This window comes from Chroicocephalus ridibundus, chromosome 1, assembly GCF_963924245.1.
Source record: "Chroicocephalus ridibundus chromosome 1, bChrRid1.1, whole genome shotgun sequence".
NCBI classification, from domain to species: Eukaryota; Metazoa; Chordata; class Aves; order Charadriiformes; family Laridae; genus Chroicocephalus; species Chroicocephalus ridibundus.
This window is the reverse complement of record NC_086284.1, coordinates 116,459,066-116,485,576: the sequence shown is the minus strand read 5'-3', so window position 1 is coordinate 116,485,576 and position 26,511 is coordinate 116,459,066. Positions and strand designations below refer to the sequence as shown.

General features: G+C 37.5%; 1 protein-coding gene across 4 annotated transcripts in view; it reads right to left on the bottom strand.

Annotated features, from left to right (window-relative positions):
* CADM2 (cell adhesion molecule 2) overlaps nt 1–26,511 on the bottom strand; it is a 673,883-nt gene that overhangs the window by 57,741 nt on the left and 589,631 nt on the right. For all 4 annotated transcript variants that reach the window (XM_063347822.1, XM_063347840.1, XM_063347831.1 and 1 more), the window contains one exon: nt 13,431–13,609. In XM_063347822.1, coding sequence (XP_063203892.1) covers nt 13,431–13,609 — 179 coding nt within the window. The remainder of the gene's footprint in view (nt 1–13,430; nt 13,610–26,511) is intronic.

The following is a 26,511-nucleotide window of genomic DNA, read 5'->3' as shown; positions in this document are numbered from 1 at the left end:
AAGGAGCTGTGGCTCTCAGGCAGGTGACAAGAAAGAAGTAATGGGAAGGAAGTGCTTTAATGAGGTAGGAAGGACATGGTAAGAGAGGGCAAGTTCTCAGGGCTGAGCGCAGTGATGGGCCCTGCGACTTCCCTCTCCCCCCAGATGCAGCTGCCCAGGGTTAGGCCAGCTCTCACGCAGTACTGTGAGGCCCTGGGTCAGGCGGACAGGGAGGGATATTTAGATAAAACCCCCACCTCTACTACCTTCTGTGGGGACTCTAACAAGCAGAGCATGCTGAGCAGAGGCAACCCCAACCTTCCTCTGGAACCTCTCCTCTTGCACAGAACAGAATTTGGGATTTAGTGGTCTATGCATTTTATAACGCTCGTGAGCACTTGCCAAAATTCAAAGAGTACCAGTATACACACAAAAAAGGGCATCTTTCATTTTTTTTTTCTGTCTAGAAAAACATGACCTTTCTCCACAGCACACATGTCGCCACAAGGACGGCTTTGTCACCTGGAGACTAGAGTAGTCTGTTGCACACACAGTTGGTGGAGTTGCGCACAGGGACCACAGGAAATCTGAATCAAGCATTTCACAGGAAAGCAGCTAACATGAACATTTAAGTATCGCACTAGTGGCTGATTACTTTCAAAGAGTAGGTTTTGACCTTTGAAGCCCTCAGTGCTTACTTTAGGGATCATTTTGCTCCCCACACCACTCCACTGAATTTGTGATCAGCAAAAGCACTCTAACTGCAGCTCCCTTGAAACAGAACAAGAAGTTTGCAATGAAGGCCCTGAGATGCGGGAACACGCTCCCATTTCATTGTCCATCAGGCTCATTGTTTGTCACCAGTCTAGCCATTTAAAAAGCTCACCATTCTTGCTCTCAGTGAAGCGGAAGAATAAAAGGCGACATAATGTAGTATCTCACAATACATTTACCTATTGCTCTTCAGTATTGGTGGGCAGATTATATGAAGTGCAACATCTGTACTGTAGAAAACAAATAGGTTGTAATGCGTTATTTCTTAATTTCTAATTGCCCTAAAACCAGGTGATACACAGAGGACATAAAAGGATAAATTTGATAAGATAATAACTTGACTTGATGATTAGCTGTTGAAGATTATCTTGGTACAAGGAAACCTAAACTCTCAAGTAGGCAAGCTCTTTAATAGTGAAGAATCTGTTTTCAAGTGCTCTAAGTTTTACTTTATTAATAGTTATTAGTGCAAGATGTACCTCTAAGGACAAATAAACCCAAGTATTCAACAGAAAGATTAATCTTCTGGGTTCTGGAGTTATATGAATACAATATGTACTTCAGATTATTCCAAAAGTATACCGTAAGACCTATATTTTCCCAAAGTTACCATAGGTTTTGCTAGTAGTTAAAAAAAAGTCCTTTCCCACTTAATAGTAGTAATATTAACAAAGCTTATTATTTTAAGGGAGTCATTCCATCTTGTATAAAAGCCCATCTTTCTAACTAAGGTACTTACAAATACGGCACTGAGGAAATCACTGAAGCTTATGCAACTTGACTGAAAGAAATTAAGTAAAATTTGCAGAGCATGCAATAGGCTAAGAATTTTTTAATTCAACATTTTAAATAAAAAGGTAAAGTTTTAGAGCATTGCTGGAGACTGCAGCCTCAAATGAAACGGCTTTACTTATAAAATGGCATCTATGCATGTCTTGGTTTTGTTCACAACTCTACATTAACAAATATATATGCAATAAAGAATGGATCTCTGCCTTAAGGTTTTGTAAGATCATTATTTAGGCAGTACAGACCAAATGTTAGGGAAAAGGACGCAGCATTATTCCCATTTCACAGCTGGGGAAATGAACACAGAAGAATTAAGTGGAATGTCTTTTATTTTACAGACTTCTGAGCCTGACAGGGGAGTTCAGAACGGATTTCCCAAGTCCCATTTTAATCCTCTACTAAAAAACCCAAAACAATCAAAAACACAAAAGAAAAAAAAAAAACCCTCTTAAAATTGTATTTAAAAAAAGCAGTTGTCCTTATACCTGAAGTGCCAGTTTCACTGCATTCAAGATAAAATGTTACCGCAAAAGCTACCAAACATCCTGTATGAATAAAGCCAGCACAATTTGCCCCAGAAGTGCAGCACTCTATCATTATTAATATGGTGTTCCAGGCCCATTGCCACTGCTTAAAAATCACATTAAGGCTGTGATGTTCGTTTTTATTCTTTTTAAGTAAACAGACAAGCCATATTTCCTTGTTTCTCCAAGCCATAAAACAGGAGTATTCAAAATTAAATGAAATAAAGTACTGACAGCTGGCCCTTGAAAAACTATAAGGAAAAGCTAATGTACAGTACAAATTCAGACACCAACAGCCTTGAGCAAAGATGACAGCTTTCTCAGAATGACACCTGACTCTTTCTGTGCAAAAAAAAACAACCCAGGAAGCTCAGCCAGAACTGCATTAGGAAGAAGAAAGAGGCCAAGGAGAATTTTCTAAAATTTCCCCACTAAGGAGACAAGTGTTGAAACTAAATGGAGGTAAACAGATTGCTGATCTCTATTTTATTATGGTTGTTACTTTCATTTTTCTGAAAAATTCAGGACAAATCACTGAAATTGCTTAAACAATTCAAAACACTGCAATAATTTTAAGGTTAGCAAAAAGATAACAGAGAATGTTATTTATTTTAAATTACTTCATTTCAAAATGAAATCAAAGAGGTCCGACACTAATCTGAAATGCTTTATCACAGCGGGATAGTTGTATCCCATTGAAAATCACCTTGGGCAAGTTAATGGCATCTTTGCAACCTAAAACTTAGTTTATTGCACTCCTTTGCACTGTCTTTGACTAATACACTTAATTCTAACATTCTTATCACTATAGCACATTACCTGAGAAAACAAGACCCTATCTTTCTAGCTGTCAGTCTTTTATGCTGTCTTTTTTTGCTCAAAAGAGTTCTATACATGCAGTTGAATTACCCCCATGACTCTTTGGCTTTGTATAACACATTACTACGAACGGTGGGACACATACAATATAGTCAAGACTTAATTTTATTAAAATTATCCAGCTTCCCTTCACACAGGCAGACATTTGGTACCTTAACTACTAAACCATCAAATAGGACAGTTCACCAATGGAATATCACAGTATTTGTTATAAAGAATGCTTGGTTATATCTGCTAATTTATTTTGAACAAGATTCTATACAAAGCAGTGCAAAGGGATTTCAGTTCCTGCTTGTGAATGATGAAAACCATCCAGCGCTCTCCTCAATCGAGCAGCAAACTAGCACTTCAACGTGTCAGCCTCCGACAACTCCTCCCTGCCTCCTACTAATCAAGGATTAGGAAACCCACAGAAAATACAAAAAGCAGAAACGACAGAGGGAAAAACAAATCCTCTAGCACAATGACCCACAGCAATACCTCAATAATAAAACAGTTTATCCACTCCTACAGTTTTACCCTGCCAAACTTTTTTTCTGTCCTTCCTCCTCTCCTTTGGTTCATTTCTTTCCTCACTTGCCATAAGGAATAATATAGGTAGTTTTAGCGGAAAGATATATCCTCCGCAGTCATGAGGTTACCAGGCAAAAGCAATTTTTTTTTCTTCAAGGGTGTATCTGGGGAATCAACAGTCTGTGTGGGTACCAGTGATGGAAAAGTAAAGAAAACGCATGTCAGAGTATGAAGTAGATAAAGAAAAAAGAAATAAAAACTTTTAATTCTTCTGTCTTCATGGCTTCTAACAAAGGAAAAGTAGTCCTGACTGAAAATTGTTTCGACCACTCTTCTCACAAATGACACATCACCTTATACTGTAACATGAACTCCATCAGTCGTAGCAGATACCTGGAGACCTGTTCACAGGCACCTAACAGATAAGTTTCTTCAAAAGGGGTTACAGCTTGCTTAGTGCTTGTGAGGGAACCACAGCCTTGTGAAAGAAGTCAGGGTGTTGTGGGACATCCCCATATGGCACTGGCCATTCCAACCAACTTTATCAACTTTGGTAGATCCATACTTACACTCGCTAGCAATGGGTTTGTGTTTGTTTGCTTTTTGTTTGGTTTTTTTTTTTTCTGTCTGCCACCTGAGAATGGTTTTGAGATACACCCTTATTGTCCTCCTGGCTAGCTTTTGCTGTCTCTTCCCCGTTCCATGGGAGACATACAGAAAGATCGATGCAATGAGCTTTCTTGAAAGCTGTCAAAACAGTTCTCAATTCTTGAGACCAAGTCAAAGCAATCCACAGTAGGGCATAGCTACATAGAGAAAGATCCACCACAGAAAGGCTATGACAGGATTTATCAATAAGAAATGTGACTTTAATTACAAAGCAAAGAGAGTTCTGTTATATTGGGTCAAGAATTCAAGCAGTAAGACCTAGGAAAAAATAGTTTGTGATTGGAGCTTAGAGGTTTCCCTTTTGGAGGAGGGGCTAAAGACACTTCGGGTCTCACCACAAGTTTAGACTGAACCTATTCTGTGAAGAAAGATGTTATGAAGATTTTTAGATTTTCTTCAGGGAAACTACAAATTTTTGTCAGTTTGAGCTGTTTTTAGTTGGAAGAATACTGGAACATGGGGGGAGGAAAACCGTATTTGCTGTAAGTAAAATACTGATAGAATACTGTAAGAAATATTTTATTTAATATTTTTTCCTTTATACAATATAGAAATGCCAGCTAAGATAAACTCCAGAACAAGCGTACAAGTCATTAATTATTAAAATTACAAATAGCAAAAATAGAATAGTCAGAACTAATAATGATTAACCTCAAATTGTGTATGTTAGAAATATTAATGGTTTGAGATGATTAGAGACCTCACATATGGAACTTCTCAAAGCTCCCAAAGAAAGATGCGTAATTTTTACAGAAGCTTTCCCTACCCTCCTCAAACTCAGGATGCTGCTTGCAGTCTCCCCAAAGCATTTAGATCTATCTCCATTTGCTCAGAACCAATGATTTGTGATACCTTTGCAAGGTTCGTAATCTCAGTTGGAACACAGCATGGTACTGATGTATCACCAGACTAGCAACACCAGTTGACAATTTAAGCAATATCACTGAGCAACCTACTCTCAAAAGAAAGGTAAGTTATAGAAGCACCATATGAGAAAGACAGAGACAGGACATCCTTATCTGCATTCCACGTAGCACCTAATGGTGCAGGAAAGATTTCAATTTAGAAAATTACTAAGTCACTTCAATAATTTCTTTATGGTTTAGGTTTTGTGAATAATAAATGATCTAGATGGAAACAGAAGATCATTAGCAACTGCTAGACTACAACTTTGTCATCAGTCTCAAGTGAAATTATTCTGTTGACAGTTAAGTTTTTTTTCATGAAGATTGCATATGATGTTCATAGACATGGTAATTTTACAGTCTGACCCCTCAACCGAAAAAGTCTGATTGAAGTAAAGTTCAAGAATGTTAGAGGCATAAGCAATAGCAAAGCTTGCAGTCCGGAAGAATTAGAGAGCAAGCTGTGCTACTATAGCAAATCAGTGATAATAAAATCAACAGCACAATTTTAGAAATACACATCACTTAAGATCAGTTAAAACAGTTCTTTTCAAAAGAGCAACAACAATATATCTAGTATATGTAGTTCAAGAATTACTTTACTGCAGATGTTCTACCCATATACAAGCATACAAAATATTAACTTTATGCAATTATTGTGTATGGAGAAAAAAAATTCATTATAATTCAAAACTAACACACAATCATTTCCTTTTCAGAAATCACATAGGGAATACAAATCAAGAACTATCACATTAGCCAATTACATATGTACATAGAAAATTAAATATTTTCAAGGGTTGTGTGTTATTAAAGACATTATCTAAATTTACACATTTTTAAGAACAAGTACAACTTCTATTCAAATAGGAATGAGCTATATGTGTTAGAATACGTTGTTAAAGACTGGACCTGGAGAGAGCTTTTGCTTCATCCACTGGGGGTGGGGGGGAGGGAAGTAAAACCAGGAAAAATTCAGATTTAATTCAACTGAAATACTCTGAATTCAGTAATTTCAAAGAGTATGCCAGTATGGAAAAAATGTGATTAAAATGTTCCATATATCATATAACAAAATCACTTTATTTTAAAAGTTTTCTTTCATCAAAAGTAGTATTTTAACGTAAAAAAGGTAGAAGTGTCAAAGAGATTCCCAAAAAGTCTTACTGTGGTTTGGAATGATATTTTCTTGACCTTTCCAAAATAATTCTGACCTTATAAAAAAAAATATTTGTATCTTATTTTTCTAAAGTCACCATAAATTAATAAATATCAGTTCTCACAGCTCAACTATAGACCTCACTATTCAAGTATTTATCTGTTGATAAATAGCAACAAAATAAAAGCAATTTCAAAGTAGCTGCCTTGTGAGTGTTCAGGAATAATAGCTGGACAATTCAGCCATAAAATTAAGCCAACAATTCCACCGTAAGTTTCTTGACAGACTTCTTATATTTGAAAACATCAACTAAACATGATTCTTTTTTAGTCCAGTAATAAAAGCTACATTACACAATGATTTCTTAATTCATCTGATTGTGCAGCATTCATCTGCATTGTGCTTTAAGGTCTGGGCTACCTCTTTTAGCGTAACCGAGAGTTTTCTGGAGAAGGTAACTTTAATATTATGATAATGATTTAATACCTTAATGTCAGTTTACAACACTGATGTATACGCAACATCAAAATACGTCAACACAATTTGAAGGGCTATGCTTTGCAGAATAACACATAAATGAAATTCTGTCTGTGTTTATAATGCTACCTTTAACACAGGGGGATAATGACTTATTTTCTTAGACTTGACACAGTGAAACCTCATTCCTCCACACCTCAGCTTATGCAAGAAAACTGTTCATCTGATGTGGATTTCAAAAGATATGAATATATAAAAAAAAAGAGATCTCTTCCTGGATAAGTTACTAGACTTCTGTTTGTTCGCGTGTTTGTTTCTGGTTTTGTTTGTGTGTTTGTGCACGTGTGGGGTGTGTCTGTGTATGCGGGAACGCATAGCAGGGGAAGGCAAGAGAGAAAAAGAAAAAAAGATGGTTTGGGGGAACGGAAGGTTTTTGAGAAGGAGAAAGTCTTCAGGAGCCTTCTTTTATTTATTTATTTTTCATCTGAAAGCTCAGGCTTCTCTGTGTGAGTTGTCTTCTGTACTTTTTTATGTTATTTTTACTTTTTAGAAGATGGGAATAGGAGAGATTTTTCACCTGTTTTTTAAGGACTGAAAACTGAGACATCCTCTTTCTTTTAATTCAAACACAGATGCAAAAATAAAAATCTCAAAAATAAAAACCATAGCTATTCACATGCTCAAAATTTCAACTGAAGTCTTAAGCAGTCTTCTGAACCTTATATTCTTGATAGGACTTGACTGCTGTAAGGGCAAGGTTGTTTTTTTACTGAAAACACCCTCTATTGTAGCTGTACATGTTATTATTGTTCCATTAGACCACGGGTCTGCTCAATTCTCTTTTCCCAAGCTTTGTTCAGTCAAAGGGTAGGATTCTCCCATAAAGTGTTTTCTCTGAGATGCGTCTGTAAATGAGGTGTTTCAACTCAGGAACTATAAAGGAGGAAACTTTAGAAATTGTCCGGCTACCTCAGTGTCTAGGGTCTTAACGCCAAAACAGAGGGCAACTAGATTACTGAGCAGCACGCTGCTCCACATGGATGCTGCTTCCTCTCCTTCCCATTTCCCCCCTGCCCCTTCAGTGAATACTTTTAATGTGTTTTTGATATATGTTTATGAGGATAAGGTGTCCAAAAACAGTGCACAAGATTTATGAGAGGCCTGTAGTGAAAATATTTGCAAGCCAGGATATTTATTGCCTATCTGATAAACTCAGTTTTCAAAGAAAACAGAAAAAAATCTCTCTTCCTCAGTTTTATATCAAATTACTGTTCTACTCAGTTTTTAATTTCATAGAGTGAGAGATGTGCACAAGTGATTTACAGAAATAAAGGATGGAGAGCGGCCCCTATGAGAACATCACAACAGACGTTAAACATAATAAAAATGTGATAGTGGCCAAATGAACAGACAAAGATAAAGGACTCTAGAACAGATAGAGATAATGGAGTTTGTTTCATTTCAGATGTGGTTTGGATTCCACAGAGTTTCTGCTAATTTAAAAAGAAACTTGTATAGAAGTAAAAGTGCAAGGTGTTGGAATTATGGATGGCCACAGAAGGTGAACTTCTATAAATGTATTTGGAGACAGGAGTTAATAAACTGTCTGGTGCAAATTTAGCATAGTGCTGTTCCAGTCAATCACAGAGATTTACTACTGGACCAAGAATGAGGAAGAAGGTGAAAAGGAGACCATGAAAGAAGGAGAGTGGATACGAGGGATAGGAACCCAGGAAATGCAGAGTCTAAGATCATAATTAGTGAGAAATTGAGAGCGAGGTGGAAATAGTTGAGAATCTGTTGAAGAGAAGCAGCATGAAAATAAAAGTGATCTTAACTGCAATACAGCGATCAGACTGGAAAATGGCAAAATGAAGGTGGAAATGAGAACATTATAGAAATAACAACAGCTGTGGGACTTAGATGAGGATACAAGCCACTGGCCTAAGTGGGAGAATTTATAACAGGAGATGTACTGGGATTTGAAAGAAACTATGGCAGCGATGGTTAAGAGGAATGAGACAATGCCATCAGAATACAAATGTGAACACCCATCACAGCGAGATTTTCCATATTATGGCACTAACAGCAAAAGAGGCTGAATAGATTGGAAAGTTGGGGAGTGAAGAGACCGAGCAGCAGGCTTAAACAAACAAAAGAGAATACTTTTCCCTCAAAGCACATAATTCAATTCAGAAACTTGTTGCCACAGGTAATTGTGAAAGTTAAGATGATAAATGTTTTGAAGTGGGACTGGACAAGCAGGTGGAAGATAAATACATTATAATCCAAAGGAAAGGTGCAGTGGGACCTTTCGTCTTACACATTGTAGGAGAACTTCTGTTTGAAAGTAAATTTCAAAATATTAACAAGGATGTAACTCAGTCTTTCAGTTGCCTTTGTTTGCAAAAAATAGCTTGTTCAAGAAAAAAATACAAAATAATTGAGAGGATGAAGCCAAGGGAATATGTTATATCACTTTTTATTCTCCAGAGATACTGAGTTACTGGTTCAATCCCTTTCTACCGTATTGTGGCAGTAAGAACTGCACTGACCAACCACAGCTGCTGATTCATGTTAATTTGCATACTGCTTTGATAGATAATTGACGTGCAACACATTATAGCTCTGAATATTTCAATTAATTGAATGCGTATCTTTAGACTGCGAAATCAGGATATTTCCCCAAGGTACTTTATTTCCAGTAGGGCTGCAAATTATCAAATGCTGCGGTTTCCATTAAGAAGATTTCCCAATGAAGCGGACTTCCGTCACCCACTCAATAATATGATGTCGAACTAAGTCTTCAGCAGTGACATCCAGAGGTTATGAACTACTGCTACATACATAACAGCTGTGTCTTCAGTTTGATGATGATGGACCACCTCCTCTCTCATCTCCAGCTAAATCAATGCAGTTATTACCGAAGCTTTGCAAGCAGAATCTATGTTTTTGGGTTGAGCACCATGAGTCTGGCAGTTAGCTGTGTTTACTGATGATTAATGACTAGTATTTGGACAAAGGTAAACAAAAATTCTTAATAAATTGGAAGAGAGGGAAAATTGCCTGGGGCCCATTACCAAAGAAAGGGTGTAATATATCTGGCCAGAATGTGCACTTCTGAAGCACTAAGCTCGCCAATTAGAATACAGAAATGACAACAGCTACAGGCATTAAAGCTTGTGCCTTTGTTACTGCACGGGACAAATGTTTGAGCAAACTACTTGTCTTGCCTTTGTACTGCTGCCTATAAACTCTGACTTTGTGCCCACCTTCCTGCTTCATGAAGTGTTTTCTTGACATTTATTATTAATAATAAAAGTTAAGAAAAATGAGAGTAGCAGTCATATTGATTCAGCAAAGCAGCAGGAGCATATTTAATAGCCCATGCCTTTTACCTGAATCAAATATATTCCATTTCTCTGAAGTCTGATTTCTTTAATTACACTACAAATCTAAAAAGACTTTTTATGTTATCAGATACTAATTATATTAGACAGATTGCTATTCATCTGCTTATAGCAATATTTATTTCCACTGCCATCACTTAACATCAAAACAGTATTACCTCATCATCATTTCAAATGGGAAAAATACTAATATTCTGTATAATTTTGTGTCTAGGTTGGTCCAGTTAAAGGCATGAGACACTCTTTGTTTCATTTGTATACTTAATATTTATAAATACTTTGCTTACCCTTAATCCCTAATTATGATAAACCATACCTTCCATTTTTAGGCAAGCTTCTCTCTATGCTAAAGCTGTCTAAATCTTCTGAGTTAGGAAGATAACTTCAGAAATTGAGAGAATTAGTAGATTGAGTCTCACTGAGACGGGGATTTCATAGCAGAAAAAAAGAAGAGAAGCCAGATGAAACATTTCACCCTTAATAAACAGAAAGACAGAAAATCTGTTGAAGTAGAAGTGAAAAAGGGAAAAAATGTAGAGGAAATCACAGTATGGACAAGAAAAGAAAAGCTCTTAATCAAGTTACACTCCTCTGCCTCTGCAGATTATACCTTCCATTGATGTCCCCTGCCTTCTCACACAAGCTCACCTGGAAAAAATGAATCAGCCGTAGTATCTCTTTAAACTTGGACATGTGATCTTCATTCTTTCTCTCCATCACTGCAACTCCTCTGGGCTCAGGGGTTTCCCAGAAAAACTATTAGTTGTTTAACAACTGAGGAGCTGGATTTCCAGAGGCTCCATTAAGGCAGTGGCTGCCAGCACGCAGGACGCTTATGCCTTACTCCTTACAGATCTCATAGGTCACTTTTCCTAGACCTTACTACCTTGACCTGCAATTTAAAAGACTCTCTTGTGAAGAGATTCTGTCCTCGTGCAGATTCCTTCCCTCTCCTCTCCCACATCTTTGTGAACATACCTCCCTTTATGTTAAATCTGGCACATATTTGTATTAGAAACCTAACGTTCAAAGTGAGAAGGCATACTAATATGATAAATCAGCACTAATGAAGGAGTAGGACAAAAAACCATAATTACATCAACACATTAGGCATAGGGGAAGGGATAAGAAATCAAAGGATATATTTATGAAGATATAGAAAAAAATACATCCTCTATTAAATGGAAGAATGCATCTCATAAACTGATAAAAAGTAGGTTTGCTAGCCCCCAGAGAGAGAGAATATTGTATAATTTTGGGAGGATTATGTTTCACTAGAGACATTTGTGAATGCAATGAGCTAAAGAAAGGATAAGACACTGCCTAAATTGATCTATACAACTGATTGTGCTACACTTGATAAAATAATTGTGTCAGTTTCTTCTGTACTTAAAATGAAACGCAGTAAGTTGTTAAGCACTAAACATCATCACATACTCTGTCACACTAATCTCATTGTTTCAGAAACCTCAGAAGCACCTGACATTTACCTTCTCCGGTTTTAACACTGGAGTTGCAGAAATGCAATTAGGAAAACTCTGGTACTCATAACAGAAAAGGTCAGCAATGTGCAAGCTAAACCTGATAACATGCCTAATGTGCTGCCAAACATAACAGAATGCCTTCCTGATAATGAATGATTTTACAGACTGCCATGAAGTTGTTGCAAGATAATCAGATCAACAGGGGGCATGCCACCATGCAAAAGACACATAGGAGATTGTGAAATATTCTTTGATAGAGGTATATTGCGAAGTCACCACTGATGGAAAAATCTACCATTATAAAAGGCCATGTTTTCAGAAACAGACACGTAAATAAATTGGGCAGAAAGCACAAACGACGTTAAGTCTTAACATTTGGTAAGCGCAGAAGCCATTTCCTCATCAAAGGCAGTGCGTATTGTATTGTGCCTGCAGCCAACAACCAATACACCACCACCTCTGGGATGTAAAAGGCATTTTTTCTTTTTTTTTTTTCTTCTCTATAATAATGAATGTAAGTAGAGGTTAGAGGGTTTAGTTTTTCTGTTTGTCTTTAATACAGAAATACTCACGCATCAGCACAGGCTCTCTTTTCCTCATGCAAAGACCTCCTCCTGACTTGGGCCACTAATCCTACACAAACTAATAGTGAACTTGAAGAAAAATGAAAAGTAATCTAAGGGGTTCTTTTGATAAATGACATTTCATCAACAGCGCCAAAAAATATCTCATTACTGAAAGCTGAAAGTAACACTTATTAAAAGTATTCTGCCACATACCTAAAGGCAGGTTAAACCTTCAGTGAAAAATGTTTTTGAGAGCTTGCAAACACCAAAGAAACACATATTTTTAATAGCTGAATTAATCATGAGCAAATAGAATCTATTTAGTTCCCAGGTCTATTTACAGACTACAATTTGTATTAGATTTTTTTCATTTTATTTTGTCATTTTTATAAGAAGTTGCATTTTTTCTATAAATCTAGAGAAAAAAAAAAGTACCGTCATGAACTACAGTAGAGCTTTTACCTCCGTATTCGCTGAGGTTACAATTCAAATTACAGAACTCGTAATTCTCCAGGAATTATCACAGACATATCAATGATAAGAGAATATTATGTTTCGAGACTGCTAGATCCATATTGCAAAGCTATATTAAAGGCAAATGCTAACTTTGTATTATAGTTTCTCCTATACCTGAGTTATATCAATCTATTTCGTGATTAATGTAAAAGCCTACTATTCTTTTCATGTGACAAATATAGTTGCCTAGTTAATTAAGGAAAACAAATCAATTGTAATTTAATGTGAACCTTGCTGTTTTTCAATTTTATTAGAAAAAGTAACATGAATTTTGGACATGACATATTTTTGAGGATTGACTGTAACGACAGGCTAGATGATGATTAGCTACCTTCTATAAGCTGAATTTTCTCAGTAGCAGACTATTAACTTGTGTGAAGAAAAGTATCTGATATCCCCAAACAGCTGTCTGTCCAGTTTTTCCGTATTTCCCTTATATACCCTTTCGTAACCAGCTTTATCTGAACAGTGCGTGCCTGAGGCAAGTGTTCATAAAACAATACAAACATAGTGCAAAACATTTTTACAGGTGCTTACTTTGCAAAACGTTCACAAGGTAAGCAAATATATTTTGTTTAAACTGTATGAAGAGAGGCATGCCAATAAAAGGAAGTAAAAATTCTCCCCACAACTAGATGATAGTATCAATAAAAGTGCAATTATACTTCCAGCTTTTTCTTGCTATTCTTTCGGTAATGATCATAAACAACTGCTGTATTTTCATGTATTTTCTACAATGCTACATATGCATAACATGCACCAAAAAACTAACGAGAACGCACTCACCATGTACTATCAGGACATATTCTGTGCTGTTTCGGCCAATAGGATTTTTTGCTTCACACCGGTACGTGCCATTGTCTGTTTTGTTTAGGAAACTGATGCTTAGGACCCTGCCGTTGACAACCATTCTCTCTGGATCTGGTAGTTCTCCACCATCCTTTGTCCACAGTACTGGTTCTGGCCTGTTGGATCCAAAGCAATGCATTTAATCAGATATATGAAGCATATATATGCAACATATACATCAGAAACAGGAGCCTCAGAAACTCAGGAATAGTAACGTGTCATCAAAGAATATTCAATGATTATTTGAGTTACTGGATATAATGAAATGCCGCTATTTCAACTTCACCATCCTGGATGGCAACTACTAAAGAAAGCGAAAGAATAAGCAGGGAAAAGAAAAGAAACAAAAAAGGAAAGAGGCTGCACCTGGAACTGACCAAGATCTTCCCTAAACTAAAAACAAGTGCTCGCGAGGTTTCAGAGCTCACAGATCGGCAAGATGCTCGGCAAGCCAAGTGAAAACAGCTTTCCGTTTGTGTGACGAGGGCTACGGTCCTGTGTGGCTGACAGGTGTCAGAAATCATACAAGCAGGCTGAGGTAGATGTAAGTGTAAATGGTAGATGTAAATGGATTCTAAAATTATTTAGGCTACACACATTCACAAGTGCACTTGCATGCGCTGAGTGTTTTTCCTGAACCAAGCATATCGGTCTCAAAATAGTACATCTTACACACAATCTAAATTTGTTTCTGTTGTTGCATTGTGTCACAGCCCATCCCTTTTTCCACCCTTTCTGCATCCTTCCCTCAAATCATTGCTTGTTACGCATGTTATCACAAGCAGTATAAGATTTGACTTAAAATCCTTCTTTTGTGAAACCTTTCCTCTTGTGCCTCATGAACTCGCAGCAAACAGGCCAAGGGCAAAGCACTGACTGCAAAAACCCCCAAGGCAAGTTAAGGGCACCGCAGAGAAGGGACCTGACCGTCTTGCAGATTCCCACGTACCTTCCCACTGGCAAGCGATACCTAACTCTTTCCTAAAGACTCTCAAGAAGCTCCACAGTTCATGAGATTTGCCCAACAGACAGCAGGATGTATTTATTGCTGGTATGCAGTCTTTACTTCCATGTAAGAACATATACTTTTAAATTTACATGAGGGAAATTACCGAAAAGACAGATCCTGACTATCTCACAAACAGATGGAACATCTCGGGTCCTTAGATACTAGTCACTAAAGCAAGGTTTATGCAGCCGGGGGATTCACTGCTGCATTACTTGTACCTGGTAGCTTTGTACACTATAGCCCAAATATCAATCTCTTTCTTTTGGGTACACTCCTTAAGTAATTTCAGTCAGAAGCTGTTCTAGATCTGCACATTGTTACGTTATATTTTCCTCTCCAAGTATGCAGATGTATGACTAAGTAATAAAACAAAATATAATGCGCTGTTATAAAATCAGCAGATGCCAAATTAGTCACTAGTCTTACTCAAAAAATACTTAATTTCATTACTTTAAGCACATGTTTAAAGCCTATTAAACATAATAAGTGTGAAGAGTGAGAATTAAGCCTAAGGAGAGACATTTTGCCGAAATGTGGCCTCATGCACAGAAAAATAGTCCTAATGAATGCAATGATACGATTTTAAGTTAGGCAAGACATGTAAACAAAGTGAATTTTTCTGAAATGCACTTGCTGCTCTATAATTTATATTACTTTTTAAAGTAAAAATACTATAACTTATGTTTCTCTTGAAAGAAAGCAGAGATTTATACATATTTTAGTAATATTTGGACGACACCTTGTTAATCGTTGTTGAACTTGTTACCTAGACTGGCTATTCTCTGAAGTTATAATTTTTTTTAGAAAAATCACATACTCATGGAATATACCAAGATGCACATAATTTTAAACCAAGGATTAAGAACTGTCAGTGTAATGGGCCTCACTTATACCTTACCGTAAATATGTCTTGATACTCTTCCTAAGTGAACTTTCAGCAACTGGTATCTAAATATACATGACACACAATATACACGCTTCCTTTCTGCTTAATTTGAGCAGGGAATCTAGACGCCCGGGCTGTCAGAGAAACATTGCCCTACAGAGTTCACAACATTAAGGTGGGATTTGCTTTGATATGTTAAGGTGGATTTGTTCAATTTTCTAGCAAACTCGTCGCTGTTCCCCACTTACCAGCTTACTGCGAATCTGTAATCCCAGGAGTGGAAACTCTGAAACGCTTCTACTACAATGTGCACCGTTGCCTTCATAAACGGCACGTTAAAGCGACTTCTATGCAGTGGTGATTTATCGAACTCACTTTTTAAATTGAAATTAGATGGCATATCCTAGGGGAAACCCCACAGGATAACAAATAACTATGAAATGGAGCCTTCGATATAAATTATTCAGGGAGCTTTGTCACACTGTAATATACCAACTCTAGTCTTATACAGAGTGGTTATCTGTGGTTGCAAAATGATGATGGCAGAAAAATCATGGCTTTAGAGAGAGGCAGATCTACATCTGGGTGTCGGGGAACCTGCTAATTAACAGTTAATATTAAGCCATCCTGTGCTGGCTCAGTGTCAGCAGCAGAGCAATTCCTGGGCACCCAGCCCACGGTCAACACGTCATGGTGGCGGGGCACAGCTCGCCCTCCATCTCACTACTCTCAAGGAGGATGGTGCCTACAGCAGCAATTCTGTCACAGCCACGAAATTAAATTTTGCCTGCATTGCTGGGAAGTTTTGAAACACTCTGGTCAAAACAATTCAATTAGTCAGGCAGAAGTGAGCTGAGAACATGAGACATGCTCATGCACCCAGGCCGGGGTGCTGCTGTGGTCAGTGACAAGGGGGGCGGCTGTTGAAGGAAAACATGTGTGTGGCCCTTTTCTATGGTCCATTCCCTCTGAGCTCTGTCAGCATCCACAATCATTCTGTCAGGGATGCTGGAGGGCACACCTCTTCTTCTCTTTTGTATCTATTTAGTATTTAGACCTGTTGCCTATGAATGTGTCTAATATCTTTTTGAATCTGGTTATACTGTCTCAACCCAGCCTCCTGTGGCAGTGAATTCTGGAAGTTCCTTACCTGCTGTGCAAAAACATATTTATTTATATCTGTCTTGCACTGATCTCCTTGCAGTGGCAATGAATATTGCAGGATATGGTAAATAATGCTTCTGCATATTATAACCTTGTTAAAAGTTATGATAACCTTGTACTTAGTAGGCCTTTCTCTCTCCCTCTTTCTCTGTTTGTTTCAATTTGATACCTTCTGAGCTTATTGGCTCAGAAGGGAAAGAAAAATTTACAAGAAAAAACGGTAAGGGAATCGTAAATTTAGAGCATACTGGCTCTTCCTTGATAATTGCTTTAGTACCTTCCTTGTCCAAAGCAGAGCTGAAACAGTAATGGGGAAGCTTTCCTTCTGTGACACAAGGCACAGAGAACTGTGAATTCCCCATAGTTTATCCTACTGAAACATGTTCACAGGCGCAGATCCAGACAGAGGTTCTTTCTCTTACTCAATGCTTTGAAAGGGTTCTGGCTCAAACGGGTGATATTTAGGTTTGACACTCTAAAACACCCAGCAAACAGGTATGCTCCTAATATTGCACATTTTTCTCCATTGCATACATCTCCCATACTGCAGAATTTCACCTTTTCTTCACATACTAAAGAGCTGCTATAATGCTATCTACTACCGTGTGGACTGGAACGAACAGGGTATCCCTCTGCCGTGCATTTGGGCTTACTTCAGGTTGAATCACGCTTACCAGTTTAATACCCATTTTTCTCAGACAATCCTGAAAACATCTTTCTTGGAGCACAACAGCCATAAAGTTGGCATGAGCACCGTGGCCACTAACGCAATTGCATGTTACTACCTTCACACATATCATGGCACAAACAAGCTCACTGACCTGCTGTGTCCTAACAGCCTGCTGGTACCAATGCAGCCACCCAAAGAACAAGTCTGTCCTCCCTTTTTTTTTTTTTTTTTCTCCATCTTGGGTGAGAGGTGCTTTTCTATATCCCTGGTTTAATCTCTCCCATGTGGGTGCGGTTAAGTGGAAAGGAGCTGTGCTACCACTGAGACCCTTCGTTGGGTTGAGAGAGGTAGCAGAGCTGAAGCACCAAAACGTTGTTTTCTTCCCCAAAACACAGCTCTGCTTCTGGCTTACCTATTCTAATTTGCTCACAGTGTGACACCTTTTAATACAACAACAAACAAATTAAGCATGCTGTACTGAAGAAATTCTTTCAAAGACACAGCTCAAATGTGACAGCCCATGCTATTTCTTGGGCTGGTACGTTCTTGCTTTACTGATACGGCTTTGCACACAGCGGCACCGTCAGGACTGCGTTAAAGGGAAAGAAGCCAGAGATACTAATCACAAGCTTACAAAAAATCCTTAATTAGGACCAATGACTTCTCTGCCAGCCCCCCAAAAGAAATGTGAACTTTCTACTCTCTCTGAAGAACTGCTAAATGTGCTCAGATTTTGGTATAATTTATGTTTAATCCTAGCAGAAAGGCCCAGAAGTAACTGACTTGCAAAAATGAAATAATTTTTGGTCCAAAAAAATGATTTTGTTAACTGTCCTCATGTAAGCCTCAAAACTTGACATAAAAAAGCAACAGAATTTGGTATTTTTTCCCAAACTGAAGTGGGACTGCAACAAGGATATAAAAAAATGGTATCATGTTCCAGGCTGATTCATGTTTTATACTACAGAACAGGAGTTTTCTTGCAAGTAACAAAGAATTTGCAAATTAAGTGAAATTATTTTCTAATCCTTAGGCTAGGAAACCTTTTCTTCCAAAATAAGTTGTCAAGACAGCTAAGGACAAACTGGAATGTGTTGGGAAAAAAAAAAAAAAGGTTTAAAACCACAGTCAGATTTGATTAGAAAAGAACACTTAGGCACAGACTTATCTTTTCACCAAGTATTCATGCAACATGAAAGTCAACAGTTTAATATTTAAGTCCACATTAATATTTTTTATACTCTAGGCCTTTAAAAGTTACAGAGTTGTATTATAAAAAAAGTTCATTAATTTTTCCATCCCTTTCTCCATCCTTAACCAAAGGACTGAGATGCTTCAGTGATTTCCTATAATCCTCCTTCCTAGACATATCTTTAACCATTATATTTATCTTAGCCTTCATTTAAAAATGATACATAGATCTATTGTACCACCTCTTCTTTCTGAGCAAAGTAAATTCAAGCAATGCAATCCATTCTCACTTGGAAGTTTTTGGCACTATTCATTTTTGTTGCCCTTTTCTGATTTTTGTGTACAGAAAGGTCATGTACAAAGTGTTCTTCACTGAGACCTTAGTAAACAACACTCAAATAACCTACTGGCCCATAATACTAGCAAAGAATAACCTTTTAATTTCCATAAGATCACACTCAAAAACCCCCGAAAATAACAAATGCAACAAAAAAACCATGCTGTCTTTTTACGTACTCAGTCTCACTGAGGATATTACCATCCATCTGGGTATTTAAGCATCCTGTCAAAATTTTGTAGCCAACGTGGATAAAAATAAGGAAGATAGAAGAAGGGTTTGTGCAACACTAACAAGACAAGTAAATTCATTATTTTGAATATGGCCTTCTTGAACATTGCCTTTTACTCCTCCAAACAGGGGCACACTTTTATTTTCTGGAGTCCATAAAAACATAATCTAGTGGAAACGCTCAAATGAGTAATGAAAAGGTACCATCACATTTATCAGAGCATTTTTTGTTGAAATCCTGGTGCGGCGTTAAGTCATCTAAGGGAATGATTGCTTCATTAATTTGAAACTTACAGAGTTTCTCTGTATTGAGAACCTGGATTTTTAGCTTTGTCAGTTAATCATTCATCTGAAAGTTTAAATCCTGAGGGAACTTCTTGTTTATATAAAGTCTCAGTTTGATGAGTCATATTGGGATGAGCTGGTTTGGGAGTATTTCATCTATCAAAAACATCAATATCCACAGTCACTAGCCTTTCATAAAAGGCTTGGATAGATGGTTTTTATTTTATGAGATAAGAAGTATCTGATTTTGTAGTTCTGCAAAGCTGGAGTAACCTTCATAGAGTGCTTTTCTCCCCAGAAGAATTAGTCAAGAATATCCTAAGTACCTTTTACGAACTACTACTTTTTTTTTTTTTAAGACAGAAGCTTTGAACATCTGAACTGACTGTTATATTTGTCTACACTTTTCTCTTTTAAGCATCTCGGTAGACATAACATAGCCTAAGAATGTTTATGATGCCCTATACCAATGTTTTTAAAATGGTTAAGAATTAAATTACCAATATATGTTAAAAATGAGCTGACAACAAAATATAGGTTTCTACTTTTTATATCATAAAAATTTGACAGGAATTCACAGCTATAAAGACAACAGAAACAAGAACTGTTGATGACAGTTTCAGTGGATTATGCCTTTGAAAAAGTTGCTTAAATGATAAGCTTAGAGAGGTGACAGGAATCTCAAACAGTGCTAGTATTCAACGTTTACAGAAAAAAAAAGCGAACACCAAAAAATATTTTAAAAAACCAACCAACCAACAACAACAAAAAAAACCAAACAGAAAAGGAAAGAAAACCAACAATACAAAACAAACAAAAAAAACCCCCAACCCTTCATCCCTCATCTTCTGCCCTGGATAATGATAAAGCCTTTCTTTTGCCCATCACAAAGGCATTTAGGTGACAGGTCTCCCTGCCTGTACCTTGCTTTGGACAAATCAGGCAGTCCTCTCACCTTCAGACTGGTTCACTGGATTACAGATGCTAACCATGTTGATATGATAGAACAAATTTGCAGCCGAAAGTCCTTATCCCTCAGCAGGCTGTGACAGTAACTGATTAAAGTGACTCAAGAAGAGTCTTTTCAAAGCAAAGGTATTTATTCTTTTAGCCAAAGATACAAAGTATAGATTGTTAAGAGGTTAAGAGTAATTTTCCACATTCATATTTTCCCATATCTATAACCGAATCTTTCCTTGCAACCATTTTTAAGGTTCCTTTCAGGTCAGTTAATACCTACCTCTACCTGCAACAAGGTGACTGTTCTATTTCACAGAAATCACAGAAACTTCAGAGTTGGAAGGGACCTCTAGAGATCATCTAGTCCAACTCCCCTGCTAGAGCAGGATTGCCTAGAGCACATCCCTCAGGGTTGAATCCAGGCGAGTCTTGAAAATCTCCAGAGAAGGCGACTCCACAACCTCCCTGGGCAGCCTGTTCCAGTGCTCTGTCACCCTCACCGTAAAGAAGTTTTTCCGTGTATTTGAATGGAACTTCCTATGTTCTAACTTGTGCCCGTTGCCCCTCGTCCTGTCACTGGGAACCATTGAAAAGAGTCTGGCACCATCCTCCTTCAGCCCACCCTTTAGATACTTGTATGCCATAATAAGGTCTCCCCTCAGCCTTCTCTTCTCCAGGCTAAAGAGTCCCAGCTCTCTCAGCCTTTCCTCATAAGGGAGGTGCTCCAGACCCTCAGTCATCTTAGTTGCCCTACATTGGACCCGCTCCAGCAGTTCCCTGTCCCACTTGAACTGGGGGGCCCAAAACTGGATGCAGTATTCCAGTTGTGGCCTCACCAGTGCAGAGTAGAGGGGGAGAATGACCTCCTTCGACCTACTGGCCACAGTCTTCCCTATGCAGCCCAGGATTCCATTGGCCTTCTTGGCAACAAGGGCACATTGTTGGCTCATGGATAATTTACTGTCTACCAGGACCCCCAGATCCTTCTCCTCAGAACTACTTCCCAGCAGGTCCACCCCTAACCTATACTGGTGCTTAGCATTCTCCCTCCCCACGTGGAGGACCTTGCACTTGCTTTTGTTGAACCTCATTAGGTTCTTCTCTGCCCGGCTCTCCAGCCTGTCCAGGTCACGCTGGATGGCAGCATGGCCCTCCGGAGTGTCAGCCACCCCTCTCAGTTTGGTATCATCAGCGAACTTGCTGAGGATACACTCTGTCCCATCATCCAACTCATTAATGAATATACTGAACAAAATTGGACCGATTCTGCCATAATTCTCTTTTCTTCTGTATCTCCTTCTCACCAGGCTCATAACCCACTCCTCTTTGTCCTTTAGTATCTTTAGAGCATAAGACTCCCTTTGACCTAAGACTTTCAGCCCTTAACACAGATGTGCTATGCTGCTGGTCTCTGTCTGGATAGCTTTTGCCCAATTGATCACTAACTCATTATAATGTTAACTTCTTCGCAACTATTTACCTGTAGTTTTTCCCTTTGCCTTTTGTGGCTTTCTTGTGGGTTCCCCCTGCCCTTAACCGTTTCCTTCATGTTAGTTATTCTCAAGAAGGCAAGGCAATATCAAACAAATATCTGAAAAGTGCATAATCCATATATATACGTATGTATATATGAATTTTCTTACCTAATTCCTGTATTATTCACAATCTTCCCAAAGAAGTTTAAAAAAAATGCTGTGAATAACATTTTGGAGCCTGGCCTTCTCATAGTCATGAGAGAGATCAACAAGAGAACTTATGTGAAATCAGAAGATACCTTATCAGTGAATTGCATCAGAAATATCTTATGTATCCGACTATTGTAAGCAGTAGGGAGGCTTGAGATGGAGAAAAAGATTGTCTCCAAAAAAACCCCAAAACTTTGTGAGGGAGATGCCATAGGGATGTAGTCCAGAATTTGATTTCAAGAAATTCAAAATCCATTGCCACATGAAGGCAGAGGTGGGCGAGTCCTCTAAGTTTGTTCACAAAGTACCATCCTCCCTAAGGTAAGTTTAATGCAGGAGGAAAAAGAGGACCCCAAATTGCTGTGGGTGATCTGCATTAGACATGGAAAAAATAGTTCAGGGAATTACAATTCATTATCAATAGTCACTCTGTGTGTTGGAGAAGCAGTGTTTTGTCAGAATGAGTTTGGTTGTGACAGCACTGCCAGCTCTTCAGCTTTGAAGGAAATGCAAAATCAGAGAGCTCACAAATGTGCAGTATGGCTGGTGGGCAGTGTCAGAAAAAGCTTTGTCGTGATACTGTGCAATACATCAAAACTGAGGTCAAGTCAGCAGATTTTCTGAATAGTGGAATACACAGGAACACATCGCTGCAGTATGTCATAACACAGTTACTTATTTAAGTGATTTCTTATGACCTCAATGCCACTGCATGCAAACGGACAACTCGGGATAAACGTCGTGAGACATGAAATCAAGCTGTGCACTGTTTGTTGCTAATGCCATTTATCGCCCCAAGTACCTCTAACTATTCAGAGTCTGGAAAACACCTAAAAACACATCTTCTTAAAAACACTTCTTGTTATAAATATTTTTAAGAAAATACTATCATCATTCAGGTTACAAGTTTTATTATGTCAGTTTCAGCAGTGCTGCTCTTAATGCTATTCATTTCTTTTAAGGCTTTTACCTGAACTTCTTATCTGTTCTCCTCTTCTTTATCAGAAGGAATCTCCTTCTTGTCTTAGAATAATTAAACTCTCCTTGCAGTGAAATTACAGTTGCATGCCATAAAAATAACATGCTAACCTCTTACAAATGTCACCTGTCTTTAAAGAACACAAACTGTTTTGCCTTACGTTTTTAGTAAGTTCTGAAGGAGACCTCTGTTAAAAGTTCTTCTATGTGGTCATAAGAAACTAGAAAAAATAAAAGTCATTCTAAGCAAGACTGTCCTCTTGATCTGGAAGAGAAATACGGTCTATTTGTATTTCTCAACTTTATTGATCATTTCTCCTCCACCTGGCTTCCTTCCTCTCCTATTAGAAGCTACATGGCATGAGGTTAGGCTTGACTGTCAAATGAGCAAGAAAGAAGACAGTTCTGGCTGCAGAGTTCCTACTTCCCCCACAGCCCCCTATTACTTAGACCAAGACCATTAGCAGAGGTACTAGCAAATCCTGATCTACCTTTTCATTGTGACAGACAGCTAAATCTTCTTCTAATAATGGAAGGTTTGCAGAGACACTCAGAAAGTCAGCTTTTCTAATTGATATTAATAACTTCAAATCCATATACCAATTTATTTGCTGAGTTGTACCTTACAAATTGAAAAGCCTTTTTTTTTTTTCTGATTAACTTGAGAAAACCTATTATCTTCAATTTACATAAGAACTAGAAACCTTTTTGCAAAGTTCATAGCCTCTCCAAATCACATGGATCTCCTGTAGAGTGAACAACTTCAGACTTCATGTCTTAAAGAGCTTGATTACTCTTAAATGGAAATTAACTATAAACTCCTGAACTATTGACAAAAGGTCTTAACTGTGTGCCACTGTGTAAAGATAGATCAGGACTGACAGGCATCTGCTACCTCTTAAAGCTTACAGTCCATGCTGACTATTTAAACTACTCAGCCTGTGGTTTTGAGTAATCTGTTTTCTACTTTTTTTTCTATTGTTCAGCAATTACCATTTCTGTAAAAAATTTTCCTTTTAATATGCCATATTGAGAAACTGTTCCAAAAGGTATTGCACCATATAGTTTGCTTTATTTCCTGAGTCTAGAACTCCCGTGCCACAAGAGCTCAAATTATACATTCAAATATGAAAATACATTAAAATCCTAGCCATCCAAACCTAGTACACATTCTGGAGTTGAGCCTTTTCCGATTCATATGAAGAATGATGTTTTGTCCATTGATCAGTGAATTACTCTGTCCATGTCTGAATCAAGAATTAATCCAGCACTACTGTAATGATTTGAGAGTACTGAAATGAGTTAACACTGAGTGCGACTATAGAAAATTTTTTAAAAAGTATTTAAAAATACTTTTTGTTAGCACTTAACAAGAGACCACACACAGAATACTTTCTGCTCTTAAAGTATTAAACTCAGAATCATATTTAAACCCACTTTGAGGATCAGTATCACTAAGAACAAAAATCTCTCAGTTTATATCATAGTTGCCTTCTTCAGCTACCATTTTTGTAGTAATGCAAAAATGTAATACTTTATAGCATTCCAATACATAAAACATATTTTCTAATAGCAAGTTCCAGAGAAAGCAAATCTATGAAGTAGTCTAAATATCCAATCTTTTCAACCTAGTGTAGGTTCAGACATCTGTGTTTCAGGATAAGCTATAGCAAAATATTTTTAACTCTCACGGAAGTGCAAAATGTTTTTCGGTTTTTATAGCTGTTTTAAGAATGGTTAATTGCTTACTGATTGCCAGTCTTATTTTGGTGCAATGAAATCTCTGAATGATTTCAGACTTCGTTTCCAAGTTTGTGCTTTACAACAAGAAAATAAATTCAAATAATATTCTTCTAAGGCACTCCAGTTTTACTACTTGTATATAGAAAATTTTTAAAAATACTTCAGCTTTTATTCTTTTCATGAAGAATACTCTCATGTTTGAGTTTCATTATAAGACCTTAGAAATGATTCCTTTCTTTATTCCAGTTCTACTTTGAAACCAATTTATTGTGGTACTGAATATTTCCCCAAGTATACACCCAGTACTCTTCCAAGCCTGACACTTTCTCTATAGGCATACTTCTGGTTTTTATCCAAAATTATTTTCAAGTTTTTCTTTTTTTTCTTTGAGATCTGAAGTCTTCAGAAGACTTGTAAAATTTCCTACAGTTTTTAAGTGTTTTATTGTTGTTACTATTGTTGGTATCTGACCAATTTGCTAATTTCTCTAATGGAACTTCTTCATGAGAGTAAGTGGTAGATCTTGTGGTTAATTTTCTTCAAGAAAATCAAATCTCATTCTCTTCATTAACAGATTATTTTCTTCTTTTTTTCCTCTTGATATTTAAAACTGACCACTATTTTCCTTAAACTTACTAGGCCCTGCCAATATTTTCATGTGGCTGTACTTGTGGGTTGAGCTCCCAAATTCAAAATTGTATTCTTTCTGAAGAGTCAGATTATTACCATAGAAATGGTTGCACTTTACAGTAGATGTGCGTATGACGTATATAGCCCATATGAATACAATTTTTACAAGGAGGCGGACAGTTTCCATTCTACATCAGCTTTTATTCACACATTGATGTCTCTCTTGCACTGGAAATGTGCGCTTCATCTTGCATATACACAAATGTTCACAGTGAAAAAAGAAGAGAAGAATCTCGTTCTTATACCCTCCACCTTCTGGATACAAATTTAAGATTAGAAACATTGCATGCTTTCTAAGGGGCTGTTGATTTTACCCACCCTTTTTCTTGGGCATTTGCCTCTGCTACTTCCTCAGGCAGAAAGCGGGAGCACTGCAGATGTGCTAATTTTATCGGGCCTTCATAGCAGAGAAAGGCACATGCCTTCAGCTACCTGGTCTGCATAGTACCCATTCTATAACCTCATCTTCTGATTTTCCATTTTCCACAAATCTCTCCAACATTTGTCACATACTCCATCTACTTTCAAACTCTTGGTGTTTCATTTCATCCCCCTTCCAATTTTTGCTTTCTCTGAATCTGACCGATTTCATAAACAATAGATTGGACACTTCTACTCCTTTATACTTTCTCAAGTCTTCAGACACTTCTGCACCCTGCAGGCCATTATTCCCATGAAAGGCAAAATTTGCTAAACTACTTTATTTCTGCCTTCCATCAGTTATGATTGTAGACCCACATAATGGAGAAGGGAGAAAGAGATGGCCGTATTTCCAAACTGTCAAGGCCAGACTGTCACTTGGGAGCAAACAGGAAACTGAAGAATACAGGCACACTAATGCATACCATAAACAAAAAAAGTAAACCTCTTTTAAATCATCAAAGGTCAGAGAATAGGCATTTCTTTTTTTTTTCAGACTTATTCTGAAAGAGACATGGATATTTTCATGTATTTTTAGTAATTAAAATCAAAATACCTAGTATTTTAGAACATTTTTAGTAGCCAGCTGTTAACCACATTTTTTTTGAAGTCTGAGGCTCAAAAACCATCTTAAGTTCAGAGAAAACACTATAACCTCTCCAGCTTATGAACAGCTTTCACAAAAAGTGCACTTTAAAATCTTCTGTCTGTAGAAACCAATGGTATGTATGGCTATACTGTTCATTTTGTGTTGCCAGTTTATAAATAA